Genomic DNA, 23,849 nt, shown 5'->3' with positions numbered 1-23,849 from the left:
TTGGGACAACTGTAATAGAATACCATTAAAAATTTTAAAATATAAAATGACATGATTATTTCGCAGATTTTAAATGCCATTCTCTTGACTGTAAATGAGGCATAATAAAGCACTTTATTGTTTATATGCTCGCATGAAAAATTAGCGACGTTAATTTGTGTAAGTTTTAAACTACCTCGTAGAGATGCAAATGTTCTATCCAATTAGTACAATTCTGCTTTCCAGGGTTTAGAAATACATACGGGCACCTGCACCCCTGACCAACAATCTTTCTCCAGACCACTCCACAGAGCTGTTAAAATGTCAACTTTTAAGTTGAGACTAATATGCTACCATTTAACTATAAATTTCCTCCTACCAGCACTCGTAAGCAACATCTAACAGTCAAGGAAAACTTCACAAAGCTACCCCTCAGTGAACCACACCTGCAATTATCACCCCAAATACTATTTCCAGCCCCACGCAGGTGGGCAGTTACCCAGTCTACGAAGCTATAGCTGCATCTGATTGGTGCATCAGATTGTCAGTCAAGTAGAAAGTGTGGGTTCTCAAAGTCCGGCTTTGGTCGAGCGCTGTGTTTTACGTCATCACCGAGCGACGAAAGCTGGAGAAAGGAGGGGATGGTGTTGGGGGCGACCTGCGAAGGTGTCATGGCTGCTGTCGCTGAGCTTAGTCTTCCGTGCACCGGTGACCGAAGCCTGGAGCAGAGCTGCAGCCCCAGCCTCTCGCAAGAGGTGCTCTTCGAAATCTTCCGCTCCTTGCATACGCTGGCTGGACAAGTGAGTGATGGCCTGTGAGATGTTGGTACGGGAATCCTCCCGCCCCTCCTTTTTCCTCCAGCGGAGGCGGGGGGCGGGACGGGGGCCACGGGGCTTGGGGACCGCGGAGGCCAGCCTAGGACCTGGCCGGAGTAGCCGAGGCCGGGGTGGGGCCGGCGCCCAGCCAACTGCGGTCGGAGTGAGAGTGGCCGCGGGAACCCAGTTCAGGACCCGCTGCGGGCGAGATTTTCTTGCAACTCTTCTCCCCAGGAGTGAGTGAGGTTAGTGGAAACCTGGCTCTGGGAGGAACCGGCTGAACGAGTGCGGGAGAGCTGTGAGGGCTTGGTAGGCTCCTGGAGCTTAGGATACCTTTTCCTCCAGTTCATTCACTGTGGAAACTGGTAGGTTAGTATGGCCTGAGATTTCTGGAAGATCTCTCCACTTTTTTTTTATATGATTTGCTCTTAGGAGTCACTGACTTTTTTCCTTTTGGCCGTTGTGTACTTCAGTTACCTTTTCAAAGGGGGAGGAACATAAAATAAATTAATATGAAATAATTAGATCAAAAGTTGTATGAGTTATCCATGGTGGATACTGTTCACGTCAGAACTGTTGTTTAACTGTTAACTACTTATAACTGGCTGATGCATAGCTTTTTCAGAAACGTCAGAATAAAATTCTGTTTAAATAAAAGTGCTTCTTACACTATTCCAGTCAAGTCACTGTTTCGTTTCATGATGTAAAATGCAAAGCAAATTTTAAATAAGAAGCAACTTGAAAAAGCTTGCTTTTAAAAAGAAATATTTTCTCTTATAGCTTAGACGGAGTATTTTCTAACTATAAAAGTTTGTTGAGGGGCTGGTACTAGTGCATGTAGTAGGAACAGAAGGCGTTTGTGTCGGAGATAATGTAACTTCTTTTATGAAAAGAGAGCGTTTGTCTGATTTGTGAAAATTATTTTTAAAAGCTTTGGGTAGATGGAGAATCAATTTTTAAAAAGTTATTTCAGTATTTTAAAAAGTCCTATTATGTTTGTCGTGATTTACAGAGAGCATTGCTCTAAGTTAAATATTCAGTTTGGTGTAATAGAACAATTGTTAATAGAATCTGCTAAAAGCTGTAACTTTTAAATTCAGTTATTTGCCATGAACTTATAATAAGATATTCCAAAGACTTGGGAACGTTAACATTTCAGTCTTAAGACCCAAAACCTGTAAATGGTTTAAAAGTTGGAGCACTTTTTCTGGCCTGCACATGGAACTTCTAAGGTTTTTAGTTTTTTGTTTTATGTAATGAGATTTTTTTAAAATGACAAAAGACATAATTTTAACATGTCTTTTAAAATATTTGTGTACTGAAATTTTAAAACATTTAAAAATTTAAACATTCAGGTATTCTGTAGGTACAAGTAGAGATGTGATTAAAATTTACTCATGTCATCTGTCAGAAATGTTTAAATATTTGACAGTTTACTTAACACAATGAAGTGACCATGTATTCAAGTGTTAAAAAATAAGATTGTGTCACCAATTAAATGGCTAACCATTTTGATAATACTCTGTATTTTGAGATTTATTTATTGAAGATGAGAATGGAAGCCTGAGTACCATACTTAACAAAATTGCCCCTGGAGAAAATTGCTATTTCTTTTTGCAACCAGTTTAAAGGATTTTTTAAAAAATGTATGTTGTGATGTGCCTAAGTTCATTCTGTATATTATCATTGTATTATTAGAGCTCAAAAAAGGAACATAAAATTGAATATACAAAAGTTTCTATTTCAGATTTCAAATTTATTGATTTTTAACCTTACTGCTTAGCTCTGGGTGGGCCGTTTTGCCAAGCTGAAGAATTGCTTATTTTTAGCTTGGATTGTTATGTTAATTTTAAAAAGTTTTTATTGAAAATGCATATTTAAATAGTTCACATTAATGGCAGACTAATGTGTTTTTGAGTGAGTGTTTTACAGTTATAAGTTCTATATAGTAAAAATAGAATTTGTATTATTCTATAATACATAGAATGCATAGAATTTAGAATTATTAACATAGAATTTATATTATTAACGGAATTTGTTGAATAACTAATTGGATGTGTTGGGATAGTTTTAATTTGTAGCAGTATTATGTGGTCTTCTGAAATTGCACTTCTTTAATTTCACTTGAAGTTTTACATAATCTTGCTGACTTAAAATGAGAATATCCAAATATTATGATTTATTTTCTGTAAGCTATTATTTTCTCTAGAAAATCTGAGTCTGTCCTTTGGTTAAGGATTGTTTGCTTTATCCCCAAACAGTGTTCATAAGTTTGTATAGTCAAATATAGATCTCTTTGAGGAATGTAAAACTATAGTAATAGTTTATTCCCATACATAAGTTGTCTAAAAAAGTCTTTATAGACATTATACCACATTAACCACATTAACAAGATTAATGTGGTAATCTTAATATAGAACATTAGTAAAATTGATATAAACTAACCTTTGCCAGTGCAACCTACACAAAACTTCCTTTTTCTTTGTAGTTGTCTAATATGGACTTTAAATGATTCTGGTCTTCTGTTCAAAGAGTGGTAAATGTCTGTCTTACAGTATTCATTCAATATAGTGTCTTTTGAATTTCTTTGGTTCTTTGTACAGTTATTCATCTGTTTGTTTTATTATAGTTACAACTCATAAGACTTGTATTTGAACTAATGTCATGCTTGTCTTTATTTTATAGAAAATGTGACTAGTTTTTAAAAAATAATTCCTGAAAAAAATAATATAGTAGTGAACTTGATCCTTCTATGCAATATATATCCTTACAGTATAAGCACGTGTTCCTAGAAAAGTTTATGGAGGTTCACTTTTATTCATTCAAAGGACGAAGGATAGAAGCTTTCCCTCTAACATTTTTGCTGATTTTGATACTAATTTTATATTTAGGTTCTTGGTAGTTTTCCATATGTAACTTTATTTAAATAGGTCACACTTACCTCACTTATTATAAATTGAAAATACAATTCAGCAAAATATCTGGTCATTTCATCCAGTTTATTTTTTATTTGAAGTAGATGAACATGTTGTCATTTATCCCTAAACTTTATATGTGAATAATTATGACTTTTAAATTATTATTAAAATTTTTTAAAGTTGAAAACAATGAAAATGTGATACAGAAGACATCAGAGTAATAATATAGTTCGGTTATCTATTTATGTACATATCTCACAGAAAGAACGTGTCCATCAGTGCTTTCATAAATGTGCATGCCCCTCTGTTTAATGCTCTGAACCTGAAGTGTAGGATTCTGAATAGCACAAGCATATCTTGGCCTCTGTCAAAAGGTTTTTAGATATTGAAGTGTCGAAAAAGCCTCATCTTTTCATCTTTTGTGGATGGTTTCACCCCCAAAATGATCCTATTACAAAGAACCAAGAATAGAATTAGAATGAGATGTCATTTTACTTTTTAATGAAAATGGCACCTTTATTGGCCTTTTAAAATGGTAACTTGATAGAGCTTGTTACTAATGTATCATTAAAAACTTGATAACTTTGAGCTAAATAGGCATGTGATTGTACAGAAATCTTTTTTTGTGTGACAATCCCATATATGTACAGCTTAATCGTATAATTTTTGTAATGTTGCTGGTTTGCCCTTTGAAGCTTAACCTCAGAGATGATGTGGTGAAAATTACAATCGATTGGAACAAGCTCCAGAGCCTCTCAGCATTCCAACCTGCTTTGCTCTTTAGTGCACTCGAGCAGCATGTTTTATATTTACAGGTAAATTCTTGTTTAAAATGTTAACTCGATATAAGTATTAAGTGTACTTTAATTATAAGCTGGAGTATTTGTCAGTTCTATCTTAACACTGTATTAATAGTATTAATAATAAAAGATTACTTCATCCAGATTGGATCCAAATCTGTCAATTTACATAGTGATCAGAACAGTTACAGAAATATAGCCCAATAGGCCGATGTGGGTATGAAGATTGAATGAACACAATTCTATTCAATTCTAGACTTGCACTGAAAATTCAATACAGTTGCATCTATGGTGGGTTATAATTAAGCAATAAGACACGGCAGGTGTGTGTCATGCCATGATAATGATTCCATGCCTTGGGTGAGTTTGGAGGCTCATGGAGTGCTTTCAGTGGTTCAAGAAGTGGCATTATCCCAGCATGACACATCCTGGAGTGTCTGTTGCAATTAAACAGTTTCAGCATAGTTTTTAAAAAGAAAGTAATTTCTGTGGCATTAGTGTCTCATCTTAGTCAGTATCCAGTCACTAGGTTACCTTTTCTTTTTCTTAACAGTTTGAAATAATTCATACCTTGTATTAGAAAACAACATTAAATTGTTATTTATAATACTATTGCTATGTTATAAAATATTTAGTATATTAGTTCAAATAACTGAATAGCATTTTGATCTTGCTGGTTTTCAGTTGAACATGTCTACAATTATAATTGATGCAAGTTTGCAGTTTATCTCTAATCAAAATATAAAATATGAATTGTCAAAAAGGTAACTGGAAGAACTGTTTGGACTGGTCAGTTTGTTGCAATTGCAGTGTAAGGTTTTCAGAAGAGTATTTGACATAGGAAACAATGGAAGCAAAATTGTAGGTATGAAAAAATAATTGAAATATTGACAGGTGCTGGTGTGTTTTGATTAATGGAAGAGACATTAATTTTCAGCTCTCTTTTAATGACTTCAGGAAATTTTAACTCTGTTTTATATTAAAAGTAATAGCCCTAGTTTTAAAGGGCAGAAGCAATGACTATAGAACTTAGTTGAGGCCTAATTGTGGTAGGGACATGGGTAGTATAATTCACATTATACAGCAGGGTTTTTCCCCCTCTAGTATACTGATAGGCATCTGTCTCTTTTCATCTGTGGGTCGTGGTAGGTTTCTTTTTTGTTGTTTTGTTCATTTTCTTTGTAAAAATTTGATTTCGTGACCCAAGAAGATACCTTGCCATGTCAAGAAAAGCCTGAGTGTTCACTCAGCCTAACACCTATGTATTTCATGTCTATACTCTCTCATTCACTTTGGCCAACTGCAGTTTCAAGTGGAGAATCTCCAGTGATATAGTGATAATGCAGGGCTTTGCTGAGTGAGAGCACTGGCTCTCATGTTAAAGAGGAAAAATACTAAGCCTAGTGTTCTGAGGAGGCATTTGAATGACATGTTAATTAAGTGGCATTGGTGCCAGAGGCTGAGGCTTTGATATGGCACAAAATAAAAGATGAGTGACAGAATGATTCCCTCAAAGAAAATTTTAAATTTCCTCAGGTTTTCTGTCTCTCCTTTAAAAAAAAAAAACATAAAAAACCCAGATATATAACAAATGATAATGGTCACAATACAGAGAACAGCATACAGTTACTTGTGGTCAGATTTATGTATTCTGATATGCTAACTTTTTATATTTAGCTATTTGACTCTAAATATTACACTTATATGTAGCAGAAATTTATATAAACATGGTAAATGTATAATTGATTTTGATCAGTTTGAACCCTAGCAAATGGATTGTGTTCTTCTCAGCCTTTTTTAGCAAAACTTCAGCCTCTGATTAAAGAGGAGAATACAACTGTTGTTGAAGAGATAGGAAAAGGAGAAAAAGGGAACAAGAATGAAGTAGATGCCACATTTCCCATAGGCGACCTACAAAAGGAAGAGCAGCACAAAGATTGTGATTTAGGGGATGTGAAAAAGACGCAGGTCCATTTTGATCCTGAAGTAGTTCAAATAAAGGCTGGAAAAGCAGAAGTAAGAAGGTTTTATTTTCGGGGGGAGCATTAGTTTTTAGATATTGTTATATTCCAGTTGTTTAAACATGCATACTTACTGTTTGTAGATTGACAGACGAATATCGGCATTTATTGAAAGAAAGCAAGCTGAAATCAATGAAAACAACGTCAGGGAATTTTGCAATGTTATTGATTGTAATCAAGGTAACTATCTAGAAGAATAATTTTCATAGGATTTTAAGAACAGTTTTTACAGTTGCTCTGATCTTTCACTTGTTTTTAAAAACATTATGAATGCAGTTTATTTCATAAGTTTACTTAGAAACCAAGGTAACAGAATTTCCTTCTGTTTAATAATTGACTATATTGCAAAATGGTTTCATTTACACAAAAATCAAATAAATGGTAACATAATAAAAGGCTCATGTTTACCACAGGTGAAATGTTTTGAAATTTTTTTAGAAAATGAAGATGAAGTGTGGGTAACAGGGTTGCTGGGTCTCAGTAAGGAGGAACTAAGCTATATAAATTTCATGCCTATAAATGTACTTATGAAATTATGATGTGAACTTACATAAAGTGAACTTAGTAAAGTTAATACTCCTCAAGAGGGAGCAGTTTTCTCAATACTCCTACACTGTTCAAAATGTTTTATGTCACGATAAAACCAATTTGTCATGAAACTGTAATGCTTATGCTTTTTTCTTTCTCTCACTTGCTGTTTTTCATCAGATTCTCCTTTTCCTCCCCAGTTGATGCAATAGTATATTTATAGATATGCAAGTATGCTGCAGAATACAAAATATTGTAAAGCACTGGCATAGAGCATTCAGGTACCATAGTAATAATCAGAACAAGTAGTCTTATAAAAATTATGGAGAAGAGTTTCTAATTGGAACGAGGATTTTCCTTGTTGCTTCTAATATCTCATGGCTAATTATCATGAATATAGAATTGTCAGATGAACCTAGAATTGACTCTTACTATATCGGTACACTGATTCTCTTAATAATGAAATAATACATTCTCAAGTTGTCCTAAATTCAGCCTTTTCTACTATTAACCTTATATGTGCATATAGGTTTGGTATATTTTCCTGTTAGTTTCTCAAAACAGGTGCAGCAGTGGCAGAATCTCAGGTACTACAGTCCAACTGCAAACAACCCATGAGAAAGAGTTTGTTGAGGGAGCAAGCACATGTGTCACTAATGTTATTCCTCTGTTCTCCCTGCTAACTCTATTATTATAAACCACCAGGGGATAGAAATTGACAAGAATTGAAATGCTCAGCAGGATTCCTTGGCCCATTCAATTTCTTGCTGGCTCAAAACAGTGCTAGCAAGAATTGCTGTAGAGAGTGACTAGCACTCATACATTCACTGTCTTCACACCATGCTGAATTTCTGTCTGATGGGTCATTTAATCTATATGTTTGGAATATAGCTCCAAAATGGATGATAGCTTCTTTTTTTAACCCTTAGCCCTGTGAAATTTTAGAAAGGGAATAGAGAAGTGATAGCCCTTTAAATATATTTTGAGGTGTCTCAAAACAAAAATCAAAAGAAAAATGACTGTTTAGTATCTATATATATAAGGTAAGTGAATTTGGCATTTATTCACACAGTTTGGTTTTATCAACAGAACTATTAAGAAAACTTAGACTGAAAAAAATACAAATGTATTATTGTAATGTGTTTGTGCCTTTCAATACTTCTCATTTTGATTTAAATATATCAACAGTGGATTTTTTAAAAAAATTCAGTGGGGAAAAATTTTTCTCTCAGTATCTCTTTTGCCATTTTATTATAAAATAAGGACAACATTTCAGAAAATGTACTGTAATGGATGGTTTTTGCCTAATATAATTTAAAATATTTTATAATATTTGAAATATATGTTATGTTAACATCTTTCTAGTAGTCCCCCATGTTTTTGAATTTATTTATTGATATGTCGTTTGTAAGAAACTATAATACTTTTAATCTCAGAAAAAAGAACAAATTCCCACAATGTAGCTTTCATAAAAGTGCATTTTTTCGAAAGGGGCAGTCTGGGAAGAGATAGATGGCTTTGTGATATGGGGATTTTTTTAAAGGAGCATTGGAAATCTGGATAAAGTGTTTCTGTGGAGTTCATAAATAAAAATGTGAAAGTGTATAATTAATCCTTTTTAGTTAGATGTTCACTAATTTGGTCAGTATGTAATATCAAATAATGCTGTAACTTTTAAAAAGAAAGTTCAGTAAAAATAATTAGTTCTTTTTATTTCTATGTTGAAATAAAGTGAATAACATCTCTTTGACTTAGAATTAAGATATTCTCTGTACTATATAAAGTTTTCCCCCAAAGGCCCAGATGGTTTTTAGGGATATTGGTATTCATTAAAAATTGTATTATGCCACGGAATGTTGAGGACTTTTGTATGTATATATTCAAAAATTAGATTAGGTATTATACATTTTAGAGGGCAAAGATCACTACATTTTATCCTGTATGTGATAGTAATTTAATTACTATCACTTAAAATTATATTCTCTTATTATAAATAATATATTAACTAATACAAATTATTGGAAGTTTGTCAAAATCTCATACATTTGAAGTAAGAATATACTTATATTCATCTAACTTCTCCTTAGAAAATAGTTGTGCAAGAACCGATGCGATTTTTACCCCTTATCCTGGATTTAAAAGTCATGTAAAAGGTAAGTACTGCGTGATGAGGCTTATTATAGATTATAAGCAAAATGTGATAAAAATGACTGTCCTATCTAAATTTTGTTTATTTTAAACCAAAAAATCCTGCCTTTTGTTATACTTGGGTTTGTGGTTAGATGGTCTTTATGAAAAATATATAAAGTACTGTTAAGGAAAAAGAATTCTTAGTTTTTGAAATGTAACTTTACTAGGCTCAAAAGTTTCTTAACTTAGTTTCTAGAGTTGTGAATACATATGGACCACAGACTCGGCCTGAAGGGGTGCAAGGGTCAGGTCATACACCGAGCAGCATGCTCCGAGAGTGTGGTAATCAGGCTGTCGAAGAGCGACTACAGAATATTGAGGCTCACTTGCGACTGCAGACAGGTAAGCAGAGTGCTGGGCAGTGCTCTATAATGTAACTGTGCAAGTGGCTAAAGAAGTTCTAATTTATTTAGTCACCAAAGTTTTATTCAGCGCCTGTTATGTATTGTACAAAATATGGTTTTGGTTGGTACAAAAATGAAAAACAAACCATAGTCCCTGCTCTCAAAGAACTTATAGTTCATATGTTTGCGATCTTCTTTCTCTGCTCACGAGTTTGAGAGTTTTAGTAGAATGGGAACAGGTTCCAAAGAGATACTGACACTCAGTTTATTAAAGTCAGAGCTGAAAACTAACATAGTCTTTTCCTGCCATTAGTTTTATAACCTAACCGTGACCATTGTTTGTTCCTGTCACCTACGTGTACTAGGTACAAAGTATTGATAAATGTGATCATAGTCGTCAGGGAACTCTCACTGAGGGTAAGCGTATAAATAAATGAATGCCATGGGGAAAGTGAACTAACATTCATTGAATAATAGTAAGTGCCAGTCACTCTGAGAGAATTCTGCATATGTCAACTCACTTAATATTTAACAGTGCCCTTGTGAGGTGTTGGATCTGTTGTTGTCGTTGGATAAAGAAACTGTAGTTCAGAGAGCTCCAGCAACATGCCCAAGGTAGCGACAGCTAGAAGTCAAACCTAGATTCTAACTGACTGTAAAGCCTGAGTCTCCCTCCTCATCTAGTCACGAGATTCTGTTGATTCTCTCTTCAAAATCTCTCTCAAATCTACCCACTTCTTTCTATCTCCACAGCAACTACTCTAGTTGAAGTGACTGTGTTCTCAGACTGGTGGAATGATGTAAACTGGTCATTCTGCCATTGGACTTCCTTCTTGAGACCAGTTTTTTACCCTGTGGCCCAAATGCTTTTTCTAAAGCTCAAATCCTGTCTTGCCACTCCTCAGCTAAAAATTCTTTACTGGTTTTCTGTTGCCCTTATATGCATACCAAACTTAGTACTTATTCATTCCACAAATAGGTATTAATTTCCTATGATAAGCCAGGTACTGTTCTAGGCACTGAGAATACATGTAGACAGAAATTCCACTACATTATTTATATGCTACCCTAGGAAAGAAGGGCTATGGATGGAGCAGCTTGACCAAGGAAAGGGGAAGGAGAATCAGATGGGTGGGGGTAGTATTTTAAACAGCATGATCTACATCTTTAGTTTCAGCCACATCTCTGGGCTCCCCAAGCTTCCTATTCATTTTGCTATCATAGGGCCTTTACTCAGGTTTTTCCTTAACCCATGCTTTCCCTCCCGACCCCACACTGGTGTGGGTTACCCTTCTTGGTACTCTTGTCTCCACTAGATATTAAGGTCAATGAGAGCAAACTGTCAGGTTCATTACTATGTACCTAGTGCATTGGCTGGCACAAAACAGGTATTTAAATGTTTGCTGAAGGAACGATTTGCTCATTTTACCTTTTTAGATACTTGCAAGGTACATTGGGTACACAAAGTTAGCGTCTAGCTGTCTTGGGAGGTCAAGTAATGGTATCCCTGGTAAAGTGACCTTTGAGCCTTTGAAGTGTTAGTAGGAGTTTTTCAGTGGGCAGGAGCAAAGGGTTCCAAAAATGAACAGCATCTGCAAAAAGTTCTGAAGCACAAAATATGGTTCAGGAAACTTCTGAGTCTAGTCCAGCTAGAGTATTTGCTGGATAGAGGTAAAAGAGAATGAGTATATCTTCTTGGGTCATAAGAGATTAGTGTTCAAATTAATCTCCTTGCCCAGAGCTAGATGAATTTAAAATATAGCTGTATAAAAGATTGACAGGTGTGTTAAGTCTAGTAGTATCAAGTAGTTAATTTTGAAAAATACCTATTGAATGCCCACTACATGCCAAGCTCTGTTTTAGACATGAGGGATACTGAGATGATGTAGTCATAGTCTTGCACTTCAAGGACTTTATAATCTATTTGGGAGAAAAGCAGATTAATAGTGAAGTGGAATGTTAAGGGGGCTGTGAAGGAGTGTGATGGGGGCACAAGGAGCAGCGACATGAAGTGATTTGGGTGATGCTTTATTGAATCAGTGAAGCTTGAACTGGCTCTTGAAAGGTGCAAGGTTGAGGCAGAGGACGTTCTAGGTACAGGGAGCAGCAAGAACAAAGTCAAATGAATGAGTTATTCATTTTACCTTATTCAAGATCAAGAACTACCAAGATCCTGAGATAAAATAGATATTTTTGGAATTTTTATATTTTACAGGCTAATTCTTTTGATAAGAAATTTTCCTGTATTCTTTCATTGCACAATCTTGGGTTCATTCATTCATTAAATAGTGAGCACCTGTGTAGTCTATGAACTGATGCTTCCTAGGTTTGTGCAGGGTGCAAGCTGACAGCCATACCCAATGAACAAATCATAAAATTACGCCCTCCTGGATCTCAGAGTGGAGAATCAAGCAATAAATAAAATACATATACAGAATATTGGGTAGTAGTAATGGTTTGGAGAAAAGTAAGGGAGAGGAGTGAGGATAGGGGTACCAGGTAGGGGGAGGTGGTAACACTGGTAGTTTTTAAAGGGTTGTGAACCCTGACCTGAGGTTGGTGAGAGCAAGCCTTGTGAATATGGAGGTAGAGGGAGCCACAAATGCTAAAACTGAAGGTGCGTGGCCTCGTTGAGTAAGAAAGAAGGAATTAAGAGGCTGGGATGACATGACTATGAGAACAATGTCCAAACTCTGTGGGACCTGTAGACTTGTAAAGGCTTTGACTTGGAGTAAGATGTGGAGGTTTTGAGCAGAGAAGTGACATTATCTGTCTTACATTTTGAAAAGATCACTGGCTGCCTTGCTGAGAATATGGTCTGTGGGAGCCAGGCAACAAGGAGCCCGGTTTGGAGGCCATGGGGGTGGTCTGGGAGAGGTGGTGGTCTGGGCCGGAGCGGCTGCTTCGGAGGTGTTGAGAAATGAAAGGATCTGGGATGTGGTCATAACCTTGAATTTTGAGTAACCTTAATTTACCATCCCCTACCCTGGAAAGTTTGTTAAGAAAATTGTGAAACTCCTCATAATGTTGTTCCAGGTTAAAGGAGAAAATATGGCCATGTGAAGAGTAATATAAATTGAAAAAAATGATCAGCATATTGCAGCCACTGAGTTGAATTATCAATTATAACTGCATTTTCTCCTCCCAAGTAACTATCAAAGTCTATTAGAAATACAAATTGTTCTGTATAGGAACTGCTCAACATCTTATAAAATGGATTTAACATAAAACAAAACTCATAGTGGTATAGGAAGCCTAAATGGAACTTGAGAAAGAGGTATAGTATAATAATATATCCTATAGTTTATAATATGAAAATGTGAGCTAAGGATTTTATTCTAATGTACTCTTAATTTATTTTAATTTTAAATATTTCCCATTCCTATGCATAAGTATCTTTGCATGGTATTTTAATAACAAAAATTGTAAGGAGAATTGTTCAAAAGTATCTCAGAATGTTTAAATGTATTCAGGTGGTCCAGTGCCAAGAGACATTTATCAGAGGATTAAAAAACTTGAGGATAAGATCCTTGAATTGGAAGGCATCTCTCCTGAGTATTTTCAATCTGTAGTAAGTATAAGTATCTTTTAAAAATAACTAAGTGTTGTTTTATTTTAGGATTCTTCATTATATAATAATGTACTTGTTGATCTGCAATACGTGAAACACTTTCAATAATTCAAAGATGAATGAACATAGTTCTGTGTAGGGTGTTGCCTAGTTCTTTAAAAATTATGATTCCAAGTATTGTACTGTAGACTCATAATTTTTTAAGGGGGTAATTTCATTATACGTTACGCAGTTTCTGAAACTTAAGCCATTTTCGTGTCATAACATATCAGTCTAGGTGGTGGTCCAACTTGTCATTGTGAACCTGCTGTCTTGTAACGCAAAGGCTGCTTCTGGGACCCAGCTCTGTCAGTTCTCCTTCCTGTCTCTCTGATCCTTCACTCTTCACAGACTCCTTTCCTCAGCTCACGCACATTTACATTTCTCCCCAACACGGAACAAACAGACCGCAGTCTGCCACCCTGCCTTTTTCTTTACCTTAGCCACTGGACTTTGAAAGACTAGTGTATATTGTCCAATTCCTCAACTCTAGCATTTATTTGGTCATTTATTCATTCTTATCTCTTCCAAGGACAGTAAGAAACAGTGTTGTGCTGATAGCTATCTTCTTTGTAACATCGTTGTGCTTTAGACAGTGATCCTGAGCTCACTGTATTATTCCCTCCATCTTCTGGAGTGATTTTTCCGTAACAGCTGCCTTTTCTGAGGTCTGGATGTGTGATTTTGTTTTTTGGTTTTCTTTTAAGCCGTGGCATATTAGAAAAAACTAAATAATGTAAAAGTGAACAAAATTTTTAGTAATATTTTTTCTAAAACTGTGAAATATTATGTAAAATAGCTCATATCAGCATGGATCATTATAAGTCACTGGTGAAACTATATTTAAAATTATTTTAGGTATAGCATCAATCTTTCCAAAGTCTTAAATTGGGTATTAGAGTGAGGTACACAGAAGAAGTTATTTCCAGATGAAGAAGGCAGGTTACATAACAAGTGAGCAGTGAATTCTAAAGATCACAAATTTAGAGAAAGAGTTTTAGTGATTTACTTCCCTCAAATGTAAAATGGTGTTTGTTAAAGAACTAAGGGCTAATGCAAGGAGGATTAAGTGAGATAACACCAGTCAAGCACTTACCACTCTCCCCAGCACACAGTAAAACCTCAGTATATATTGCCAGTTACTGCGTTTCAGGAGCCATCCATGAAGTAGCTGTATAAATGTGAATGTCACACAGTTCTTCTAGCCTACACTTATACAATTTGAGAATTGTTGTTTATACTACATGATTTCAAAGGTCTTCATACTTCTAGGGTTATTTTTTTAATGTATCTTTCTATCTTTCTAATGTAACTTAATGAAGTTCTAGGAAACTTCATTAAGATTTTATGCCTTTTCCTACAACAATCTACCATAAGTTTTCCCATTAAAGTTGCTTTCATTATGTAATACCTAGGCAGGATATTTTTCCAGTTCAGTTTCATACCTTGTTAGTATAATTCTTGTTAACAACAGAATTGATCTTACAAGAGAATATCATAGTATTAGACACCCCCAGTGAAACGTTGCCCCATCATTTATCTCTTTTCTCTGATTCTGATTTATAAAAGTTTAACATATACCGGTTATGTAACTTGGTTAACAAAAGAACAGGTTCTTCAAATCATAATCTTGTTTTGGGGGTTCTACTATACATAGGATAGAATTTTTAGGGTGTTTGGTTAAAGAGGTAGAAGTAGTCAGATTATAGAGGACCTTAAATGGTATACCCAGAAATTTAAAGTTTCTAAAGTTTTAATGCCCTTAAAAGCATTTAAGCATAGAAGTGACTTGTTCAAGTGTTATTTAGATGATTTATCTAGTATTGTCCTGGGAGATAAATGAAAATGGAAAGACTAAGAATAAGGAGACAGTATTATACTAAATTAGATGTGAAGTGAGATCCTGAACTAAGGACATGAGAATAGAAAAGATTAATGCAGGAGTCGGGAGGAAAGAAAAGTTGACAAATACTGTGTAGATCATTAATATGTGGAGAGACATAGAGCAAGAGTGAGTCCAGTTTCTTGTTGGGAAAACGATGCGATCATTAATAGAAATAAAATCTGGAGGAGGAGATGTTTTGGGGGGATGTGAATTTGAAGTCATAGCAGGATATACAGATAGAAATATTGGGTAAGCTTTTCCAGATGGAGGACTCAGCACTTGAGACATCTAGGTGACACTGAAGTGCAGCGCATGAAAAGGGGAGCATTGACAGAAAAATAAGACACGAATTATACCAGGTTTACAAAATAAAACTGAACAATGTAAAGTTATGTTTATTTATGAAACTCTAGACATGAAACTCTAAAAGTAGTTAACATACATAAAGTAGGAATTACGACAGAATAGTATTTTTTCCCCCTTTAATATAATCATTCCAAAAATCTTTACCCTTCACATTCAAAATGGAAAGATTTGTGTGGTAGTATTTTTAAAAATTTAAGGGCATCCCATAACAGACCATTGAAAAGGTACAATCCTTATGAGTATTTCCAAAGAATTACTGATTTTAAATTATGACCCTTGAAAACAGTGAGTATAACATGCTTCACAAGTATATTTCCACAGCACTTTGTTCATTCGATAGCACTTATCACTTATAATTACATGTTTTCACACCTGTTTTTCACACTGTATTTTGAATCTCTGAAGGACAGGGACTGTCTCATTCATTTTTTAACACACAGAATGTAATAGGCATTGAATACATGTACAAATGAATGGGTAGGACTTGACTGATAGTTAATTATTGAACTTTTGAAGGTGTGTTAACTTTGTTCCCAAACACTGACTAGGCAAAATCTTAAATTTGTTCTGTATGGTAACTCCTGGTTCTTAGGGAAGTGTCAGGAGAGGGGGTTGCTGAAGACCAAGACAACCTTGTGCGTACAGGCCAGGCCTGTGGGCCCGAAGTAGGAGGCAAACACTGGATCCAGCTGGAAAGTTAAATTGCAAACATATTTAGGAGGGCCTTGAAGGTCATGGGAACCAGTTTGCAATTCCAATGTCGCTGAGAAAAAGAAACCTGTAATTTAGGTTCCTATCTGATGGCATTATGAGGTATGAGTTGGAAAGAGATTAGAGTCAAGGAGAGTAGTTCAGGAAACATCATTGTCCATACCAAGGAGAAATGAAGTTTGAATCGGGGCAGTGGGGCCAGAAGGGAAGAAGCATTTAAGACACAGCATCTTTAAAGTCAGTAGTCCTGAACTGATCAGGAGTAAGGAAGGGGGTTGGTCAGAGAAGAGGCCTCCTTACCACTGAGTTTCCTTGGAGCATGGGTTCCCTGGATCTCTGTGTGTGTGTGAGAGAGGGAGAGAGAGAGATCACCTTTTCATCAGGACATGGGCAATGCAGCTAAATTACCTGCTAAGGTAAAATCACAGGAGAGAAGAGTCATTTTTAAAATTATGTCTCTTTAGCTATTTAGTGTGCTGTGCTCTCAAATATTTCTCCCAGATACCAAAAACTTAAAAATTGCTACCTTGTGCCTAAAAACAATACATTTTAAAGCTTGTCCATAGTAGATGTGTTTCTAAGTGTTCTACCTGTTAAAATACTCTGCTCAGGTTTCAGATAAGTCTCTTAAGACATCATAGTGGGTTTTTGTGTTTTTTTTTTTTTTTTCATCCTCACCCAGGGACATTGTTTTTCATTGTTAGTAAACGAGGAAGGAGGAGAGAGAGACAGAGAGAAACATCAATTGCTTGCCTCTTATGGGCTCCTCAACCAGAAATCAAACCCACAGCCTTTCAGTTTATGGGACAACGCTCCAACCAACTGAGCCACACTGGCCAGGGCCCACATTTTACTGTTTCTAGTCGTTGCACCACCGATGTCCTTACTTGCCTTGTTCTGATACTTTTCACTTTAGTGTCATGATACAATGACACTAAAGTGTCTGATTGCTCAGTGATATGGAAACTGGCAATACTGTACAGATTAAACTGTTGGGAAAACAAAGGGGAGTGAGTTTATTTTCATCAGGTTTGTAAAAAGCCAACTCTGGGGAGGGTGAGACACTGAGCAGTGACCAAATTAAACATTAAGCCCTTACCTGCCCACAAGTGCCACCAGTGGTATTCAGCTCAGTTTGGCAAAGGAAGGAACATGTTCATAAAGCAGTTTTTCCCCATATTTAATAATTCTCACACTTGAATGATTTCCCATTTATAAGTATTGATAAGAGGCATACCTCAATATTCTTTGAAACAGCTTTTGACACAAGGAAAATGTGTCTTCACCTTTGTTCTAAACCTCAGTGGTCAGAAATGTTCATGAGAAAATTTTGTCTTCTACATTAACAGTTTCTTTGTCAAATGTACTAATATACTAATTTGCCTTTTGAAAGCTTGTGGTTCTTTGAAGCCAAAAACAGTATCTAGACAATTCATTAGGTCAGTATTTAAAAAGTTCAACAGTGTGTAAGGATGTTGTCAGCTTAATACAATAGAAATTTAAACTCAAAATGGCTTAAACAACATAGAAATTACCTTATAAAAGAGGAAGTTCAATGCTAGTGCAGTCCTCAGGGTTAAATGATTTATTGGCTAAATCATGATTGGCGAAGAATTGGGCTCTTTCCCCTCTCAGCTCTTCTTAGCGATGGCTTTTTCCTCAAGTAGATGGCAAGGTGACAATAGCACTGTCACGTGTCTGGTCCAGCAGCAGTGTCCTGAGGAACTTGCCTCCTTTTAGGGTTTTCTCTTAGAAGTGAGGAGATTTTGTTCAGAGGCTCTCCCCCTAATCCGCATCAGACCTCTCCTCACTCATGCCCATTGTGGGCACTGACAAGACTGGTGGGGTGGGACCTGAGTTCCCCAGTCGTACGGAGAGGCAGTGGGTAGGTGCTCCCTCAGCCACAGTGTCCTGTTGTAGTCGGGCAGGAGTGTGTGTGGTGTGTTTTCACCCTTTGCCCTGGTAGTCCAGATTCTGTTTTCCTCCGTCGGTTGCTGCTTCATTTGTTCAGTATCCTGGGATGGAAAGATGATAAAAAAGAAACTAAGAAGATCCCCAAAGCACCTCTTTCCACAAACACTCAACCTCATTAGAAGCTGAGAATTAATGGGAAAGTGTGTGTAGCCAGGGACAGGCATGTCGCTGTGATGTTGCTACTATATACTTTTAATATCTCTGGAGAGTAACTTCCAAAATACAGGAAAGTGGATGATGGTTGCAGATAGTGGTTGCTGAGTTTGTGGGCTTTGTTTCTGCCAGGGTTGTCCATATTTTATTCAGGACTCTGTAAAGGAAAATTGTTTAGATTTTGTAAGCATTAATATTTTTTATTTTCAATCTAGAACTTTTCTGGCAAAAGAAGAAAAGTTCAACCACCTCAAGTAAGTTACTGCATTTTCATTTTAGCTTCTGAAACAGTTTGATTTGCTGTATACCTTTCTTAATAAAAGTTTCTACTACTGTTGCTTTTTAGGTCATACCTTGGGATTTAGAACTAAAATAAAGTGCACCATAAATTAATGTACCTGAATTAGAGAATTAATTTTAGTTCAAGGGCATGGGATGACTCAGATGGGCCTAGTAAATATAAAAGTCTGTATTCAGCTGTTAATAGTAGAAGGGATGTATCAGTTACAAAATGCTAAAAAATCATAAATGCTTAAGTAATTTAAATCTCACCCCCACCCCCTTTTGCAGACACCACTAATTAGCAGCATCTAAATCAAAGAAGAGTGACAGAGGGTGTCTTCAGCCCATCCCTGTCCACAGTAATGATGTATTAATTAGCTTAATCATAGTTAGTAAGGTTTTGTTAGCCTTCAGTGGTGGTAATATAAATTTAAGTTGGGGAAAACTTTTTAAAAATTTTGGTTGGGTTATTTTTTAAGTGTAGCATGTTACTTATTTTTTTACTGTAAAATTTAGAGGACATTTTTTAGAGGATCCATTTTTTTCCAGGAGAGGTAGTTGATTGCAATTGAAAGACAATTTCCAGGTATTTCAAGCACTCATGCTAATCCTAAACTTTAATTTTTGTTTTTTTCATTGTTGATTATGAGTATGGTCAGTTAAAAAAAGTTCTTATAATCCTTTCACAGAATAAAAAGCCCAGGAGAGCTTTCATTAGGAAAGAGAAAAAAAGAAATATTTAAGCCTTGTTATTTTATACCTTAAAATTCATGATAGAGTCAACATATATGGTTCAATTTTAAAATTATTCTCATGAGAAAAGAAGACATTTATCATGCTTTTGAATGTTTTAAATATGTATAGTTCATTTAGCACTCTATCTGCATTGAGATTCTTCAGAGTCTTACTCAGCAGTTTGTGTTCTTATTGTTTACAGCAGAACTATTCACTGGCCGAACTTGATGAGAAGATCAGTGCTCTCAGGCAGGCCCTGCTTCGGAAATCCAGAGAGGCAGGGTCCATAGCAACTCACCACCTTCCATGAAAAACTCCTCTTATCCTTGTCATCTTACTTCTTATAGTCATGTGTGCGACTTACTTTGAAATTAGTTAAATGGATACATATTTTTCAATGTAGATGTCCCTCTGCGATCAATGTTTGTTTTCACATGAGTCCATTTTACAACAGTTAATCTTCAGATATTCCAATGAATTTTGAAATAGTTAATGCATTGAAAATAGCATTGTCAGAATTTATTTCCTTCTGTTTTAAAGGAGGTATTTTGGAAATTAAAAAACTTAATTTAATACATCTTTTTTGTGTGTGTGTGTATGTACCACAGAAGGAAGATTTGCTTTGAATAGTGATATTTTAAAAGGACTTTATATTTGTAACACTGATGTTAACCAGTTTATTAGTTTAAATTTTGTACATAATAAGGCATTCAACAAAAACCTAATTGACCAAAATGATTTTTAAATGCATGCATACTTTTTTCAGATGTCTATTGCAATGTAAATAAATAGTATATTCCACCTTTATCCCCTATTGACTGTGTGACGTTGAGCAAGTTATTTATTGATCTCTCTCTGTGCCTTGCTTTCCTTGTCTGTAAAATGGGACTGATAATAATAGAACATATGGTTGTAGTGAAGAATAGGTGAAATCATGCATGTACGACTTTTGAAACTAGCCCAAAGGAAGTGCTCAATGAATGTTAGCTGCTATTGTATAAAACCAACTCTGCCTCCGGTAAATTGTTAAAACATTACAAATTATAGTTCCTCTTGAGAGCTTCACTTTTTTTTACAGTACCCCAGTTATGTTAGGCAGTACATATATTTCCATACTTGCAAAGTAAACATTAAAAAGATGCAACTACAGTCAAGGAGCAGACGTAGAAGTCAAGAATTGTTTGGTTGTAAGAATCAGAAGTAGTCTGTGTAGTTAGGAAAAGGGGAATTGTCTAAAAAAAATCAGAAACCTGGAATTAATTGCAGAAAGTATAGCTGGACATGGTGATGTCTAGAAAGTCATTAGCAGTTCATCTCACTATGCCTCTAGCTGCCTCTGTCTCTTTTCTCTCTGGTTCTGTCTCTGCCCTCTACCCTCGTTTCCTGCTCTCCCTCTGTCTCCCTTTTCCTAATTTTTTTTAACATATAATCCCCTATGCATCTTCTTTATTTCTCTCTCTCTGAACTGGTTTCTCTGAAGACCTCTTCATTTCTGCTTCCCCACTCAGGGTGACACATTAGTCCTGTCTCCATGGCCTTGGCCTCTTCATGCCTCAGAGCTACCATGGTACAAACTCTGAACCCAATTTTATAGAACCTCACAATGCCATTGACTGCTGCTGCTTACCTGTCTTTGTATCTCTTAGTTGAAGTTATTCAGAGACTGAATCTCATTCAGTGCAATGAGGAGTCTCAGTTGTGGACAGGATGATGGCGCAGGAACCTCTCCATAGGACTACGGTGTACACACAACCGTGCACAGCCGTTTGTGGCAGCCTTGAAAATGGAATCACCTGGGAAAAAACGGGGGTTTTGGAATCATTCCCAAGAAGTGGATGTACACACTAGGTCAGTTCTGCTAACTCTTACTGTATTTCTTCTCTGTGGAGTAAACGCATCTTTCAAGATAGCTTCACCTAACATGCTCCAGTATTATAGGTACAGCTGCTACAAATGCCTGCCCCTCAGTTTCCGTCTGGTCCTTGTAAGCACCATCCTGCTAGAATGACCCCCTCTGGGCTTATTGGCACATTTTACCACCATCACACCACCAATGCAGTAGGTAAGCCATCAATCAAAATGATCACTTAGAAAAAGAGGCTGACTTGGTTGTGGACAAGAAACCTAGAAAACAGCCCTGGTTGGTGCGGCTCAGTGGACTGAGCTCTGGCCTGCAAACCCAAAGACGGTGCTCAGTTCACAGGGCACAAGAGTGAATTGCTGGCCAGGTCCCAAGCTGGGGGCATGCGGAATGCAACTGATTGATATTTCTCTCCTTTCCCCTCTCTAAAAATAAGTAAAATCTTTAAAAAGAAAGACCCAGACAACAGGATCACATACAGGTCACCAGTCTGCCCCCTAAATTAAGGCCATGAGTATGTTTACTGACTCCTTTGGCACTAGACAAGTTCTTCAGTCATGCCTGACAGTCCCAGGGTCTGGCCATTAGGAGGATTTCCTTTTTTCACTGGCCTTCAGGGCTGCTTTTCTAAAGGACATTAGAGTCTTCCCCTCTACGCTTCAGTGAATATTGTCTAGTGCCAGCATCCTTTTCTACTTGAGTCAGAGCCTCCAGAAGAGGCCAGGACTCAACACTGTGTTGGGATAAGTTGGTATAGGTGCTTGTTCAAGAGAAAAGTTCTTCTGGTGATAACTACCTCAGAATTTCAGTGGGCTTTCAAAATTGTCTTTCTTGAGTACATCATTGAGTAAAAGGCATGCCAGGAATTTCTGCAGGGTGAGTTTGCTCCCTTACTCACCAGGCCGCCTAATGACCATACTTGAGGATTTTTGTTATTCAGCTTTTCTTAGACCCATTGTTAATGGCCCTGTCCTCAAGAGCATAAAGGAGAAAAAGTGACTGGAAAGAGATTTGCAGGACAGGAAGCACTTCCTGTGGTCTGTTCCTAAATATCTCTCTCCTCCACAGGTTACATTCCAACTTGGGGAGGTGTTTTATTAGGAGTTGGGGCTGGGGCAGAGGGAATAGGTGATAGGCATCAACATGTTTAGTCTGTGGAAAAGAGGTGGGCTTCCCAAGCTTCTAGCCACTGCTAGACGCCTTCCTCTCAACTGCTAGGCTCCTGAGCCCTGGGCTTTTCCAAATTCATGAATGATAGCTGGGTTTGATTTTCAGCAATCTGAGCAGAAAATATTTCCCTTGATGAAATGTAACTGTAATTTGCTGCTTTTCTCTGTCTGCTTTTAGCTAGGCAACCTGGTATAGAAAACCCTCTTTGCCACTGAATTTTAATTGTATCTAGTACATTCCTAATTTCAATATTTGACAATTTTTAAATGTGAAGCTTTGCCTTTAGTGACATATGGTTTGTGTCCCAAGATTTTAGACAAGTGTTTTTTAAGTAGCTATTTTGCCATCTCTTACCTCAACACTGCCAGTTTTCCACGGAACAGGGAAATAAGGTTCTTCTGGCGCTGACTGGCCTGGGGTTTTAGTGGGCCCTGTCACCTGCCGGTGGCCCAGCCCTCTGCCTTGACTCCACAGCTGGTTCGACATTTTCACTCAGAGCCTGTTACTTGCACTCCCATTCCTAGCACTAATTTCTGTTTTAGGGATGTGTTGTTTTCAAGGAACAGAAATCTAATTCTAACTTAAGGAAAGGGATTTTGTTATAAACAATGTGAATAATTCAAGTTGCAGGAAGTTTAGTCAGGTTTTGTCACCTTCTTCCCATCACTGGACCATGTCCTGATTCTATGTATCTGCTTCACTCCGTGGCTTGGCTTCTCTGAAGACATCTTCTTTCCTGCTTCTTTGCAGTTTAGTTTTGCTCTAGACTTTGGGCTCTGTGGTGCTGCTAGCCCCGACCTAGCTCCTGGCTCCAGTGTCTCTTGTTTGTTATGATTCAAATTCTGGAAAAAGAGGAATTTGTATCTCAACTTGGGTCAACTGTCCACCCATGGACAAATTTATTATCTGTGGCTTGAGTGTTAGGCTCTCCAAGACCACTTGCCCAGCGCCTTGTGGAGTGAAGGGCAATTCCAACACAGAAAGCGTGGCCTCGGAACTCTGACCCTGTGGTCTAGACTGGTGGACAGCTGGCCTTTTTAAAGTGTTCAGTTCTCTAGGAAATAACTTTTTTTCATGACTTTAACCAAAAACTTTTTATGATCCTTTAACCCTAGAGATACAATCCAGGGCTACTGAACAGAATTTTAGTTTTTTGAGCAGTTCTAGCTGTAAGAATTGATGTTTAATGACTTTTAGTCATCCCTAATATTCTCCAAGAGAATAAAGATAATTTCCTTTAAAAAATAGAATAAAACTCATATCTTTCAAATCCCACATAGATCCATTGGGCCCCTTTTATAACTCTGAGATACATTATAGGGTCTCAGTGATTTAACTTTTCCTACCCCTTTTGAAATATTTTGCTATTTTTATTATCCCAAGAAGTATTTAATCATCACTAATCCACTATTCCTCAAAAATACTAAAATAATAAAGAAATGCAACAATGATAGAATCACCTAAAAAGAGAACATAATAATGTAATAAATTATCACTATTACTTAAT

At 36.6% G+C, this 23,849-nt stretch overlaps 1 protein-coding gene across 2 annotated transcripts; it reads left to right on the top strand.

Annotated features, from left to right (window-relative positions):
- The first annotated feature begins 603 nt into the window (after positions 1–603).
- On the top strand, positions 604–20,125 carry LOC123825216 (MAP3K12 binding inhibitory protein 1). Of its 2 annotated transcripts, none has more exons than XM_045848562.1 (9): positions 604–779; positions 4,408–4,527; positions 6,304–6,528; positions 6,617–6,713; positions 9,149–9,214; positions 9,441–9,593; positions 13,069–13,166; positions 18,510–18,548; positions 19,517–20,125. In XM_045848562.1, exons 1-9 carry the CDS (start codon positions 621–623, stop codon positions 19,619–19,621), a joined length of 1,062 nt encoding a protein of 353 aa, XP_045704518.1. In that variant the 5' UTR covers positions 604–620; the 3' UTR covers positions 19,622–20,125. The 2 variants fall into 2 exon arrangements, with proteins under 2 accessions (XP_045704518.1, XP_045704517.1); XM_045848561.1 differs by having other exon boundaries at positions 19,514–20,125.
- The last annotated feature ends 3,724 nt before the right edge of the window (positions 20,126–23,849 follow it).

Source organism: Phyllostomus hastatus, unplaced genomic scaffold (assembly GCF_019186645.2).
Source record: "Phyllostomus hastatus isolate PE091 unplaced genomic scaffold, TTU_PhHast_1.1 phas_contig_62, whole genome shotgun sequence".
NCBI classification, from domain to species: Eukaryota; Metazoa; Chordata; class Mammalia; order Chiroptera; family Phyllostomidae; genus Phyllostomus; species Phyllostomus hastatus.
The sequence above is the reverse complement of the archived record's forward strand: the minus strand, read 5'-3'. Positions and strand labels throughout refer to the sequence as shown.

Excerpts from the sequence above, each read along its gene's own strand:
- LOC123825216 (XM_045848561.1), top strand. The coding sequence starts at position 621 with ATGGTGTTGGGGGCGACCTGCGAAGGTGTCATGGCTGCTGTCGCTGAG. Across the intron at positions 4,528-6,303 it reads AGCATGTTTTATATTTACAG|CCTTTTTTAGCAAAACTTCA; the intron begins GTAAATTCTTGT and ends TGTTCTTCTCAG. Across the intron at positions 6,529-6,616 it reads TAAAGGCTGGAAAAGCAGAA|ATTGACAGACGAATATCGGC; the intron begins GTAAGAAGGTTT and ends TACTGTTTGTAG.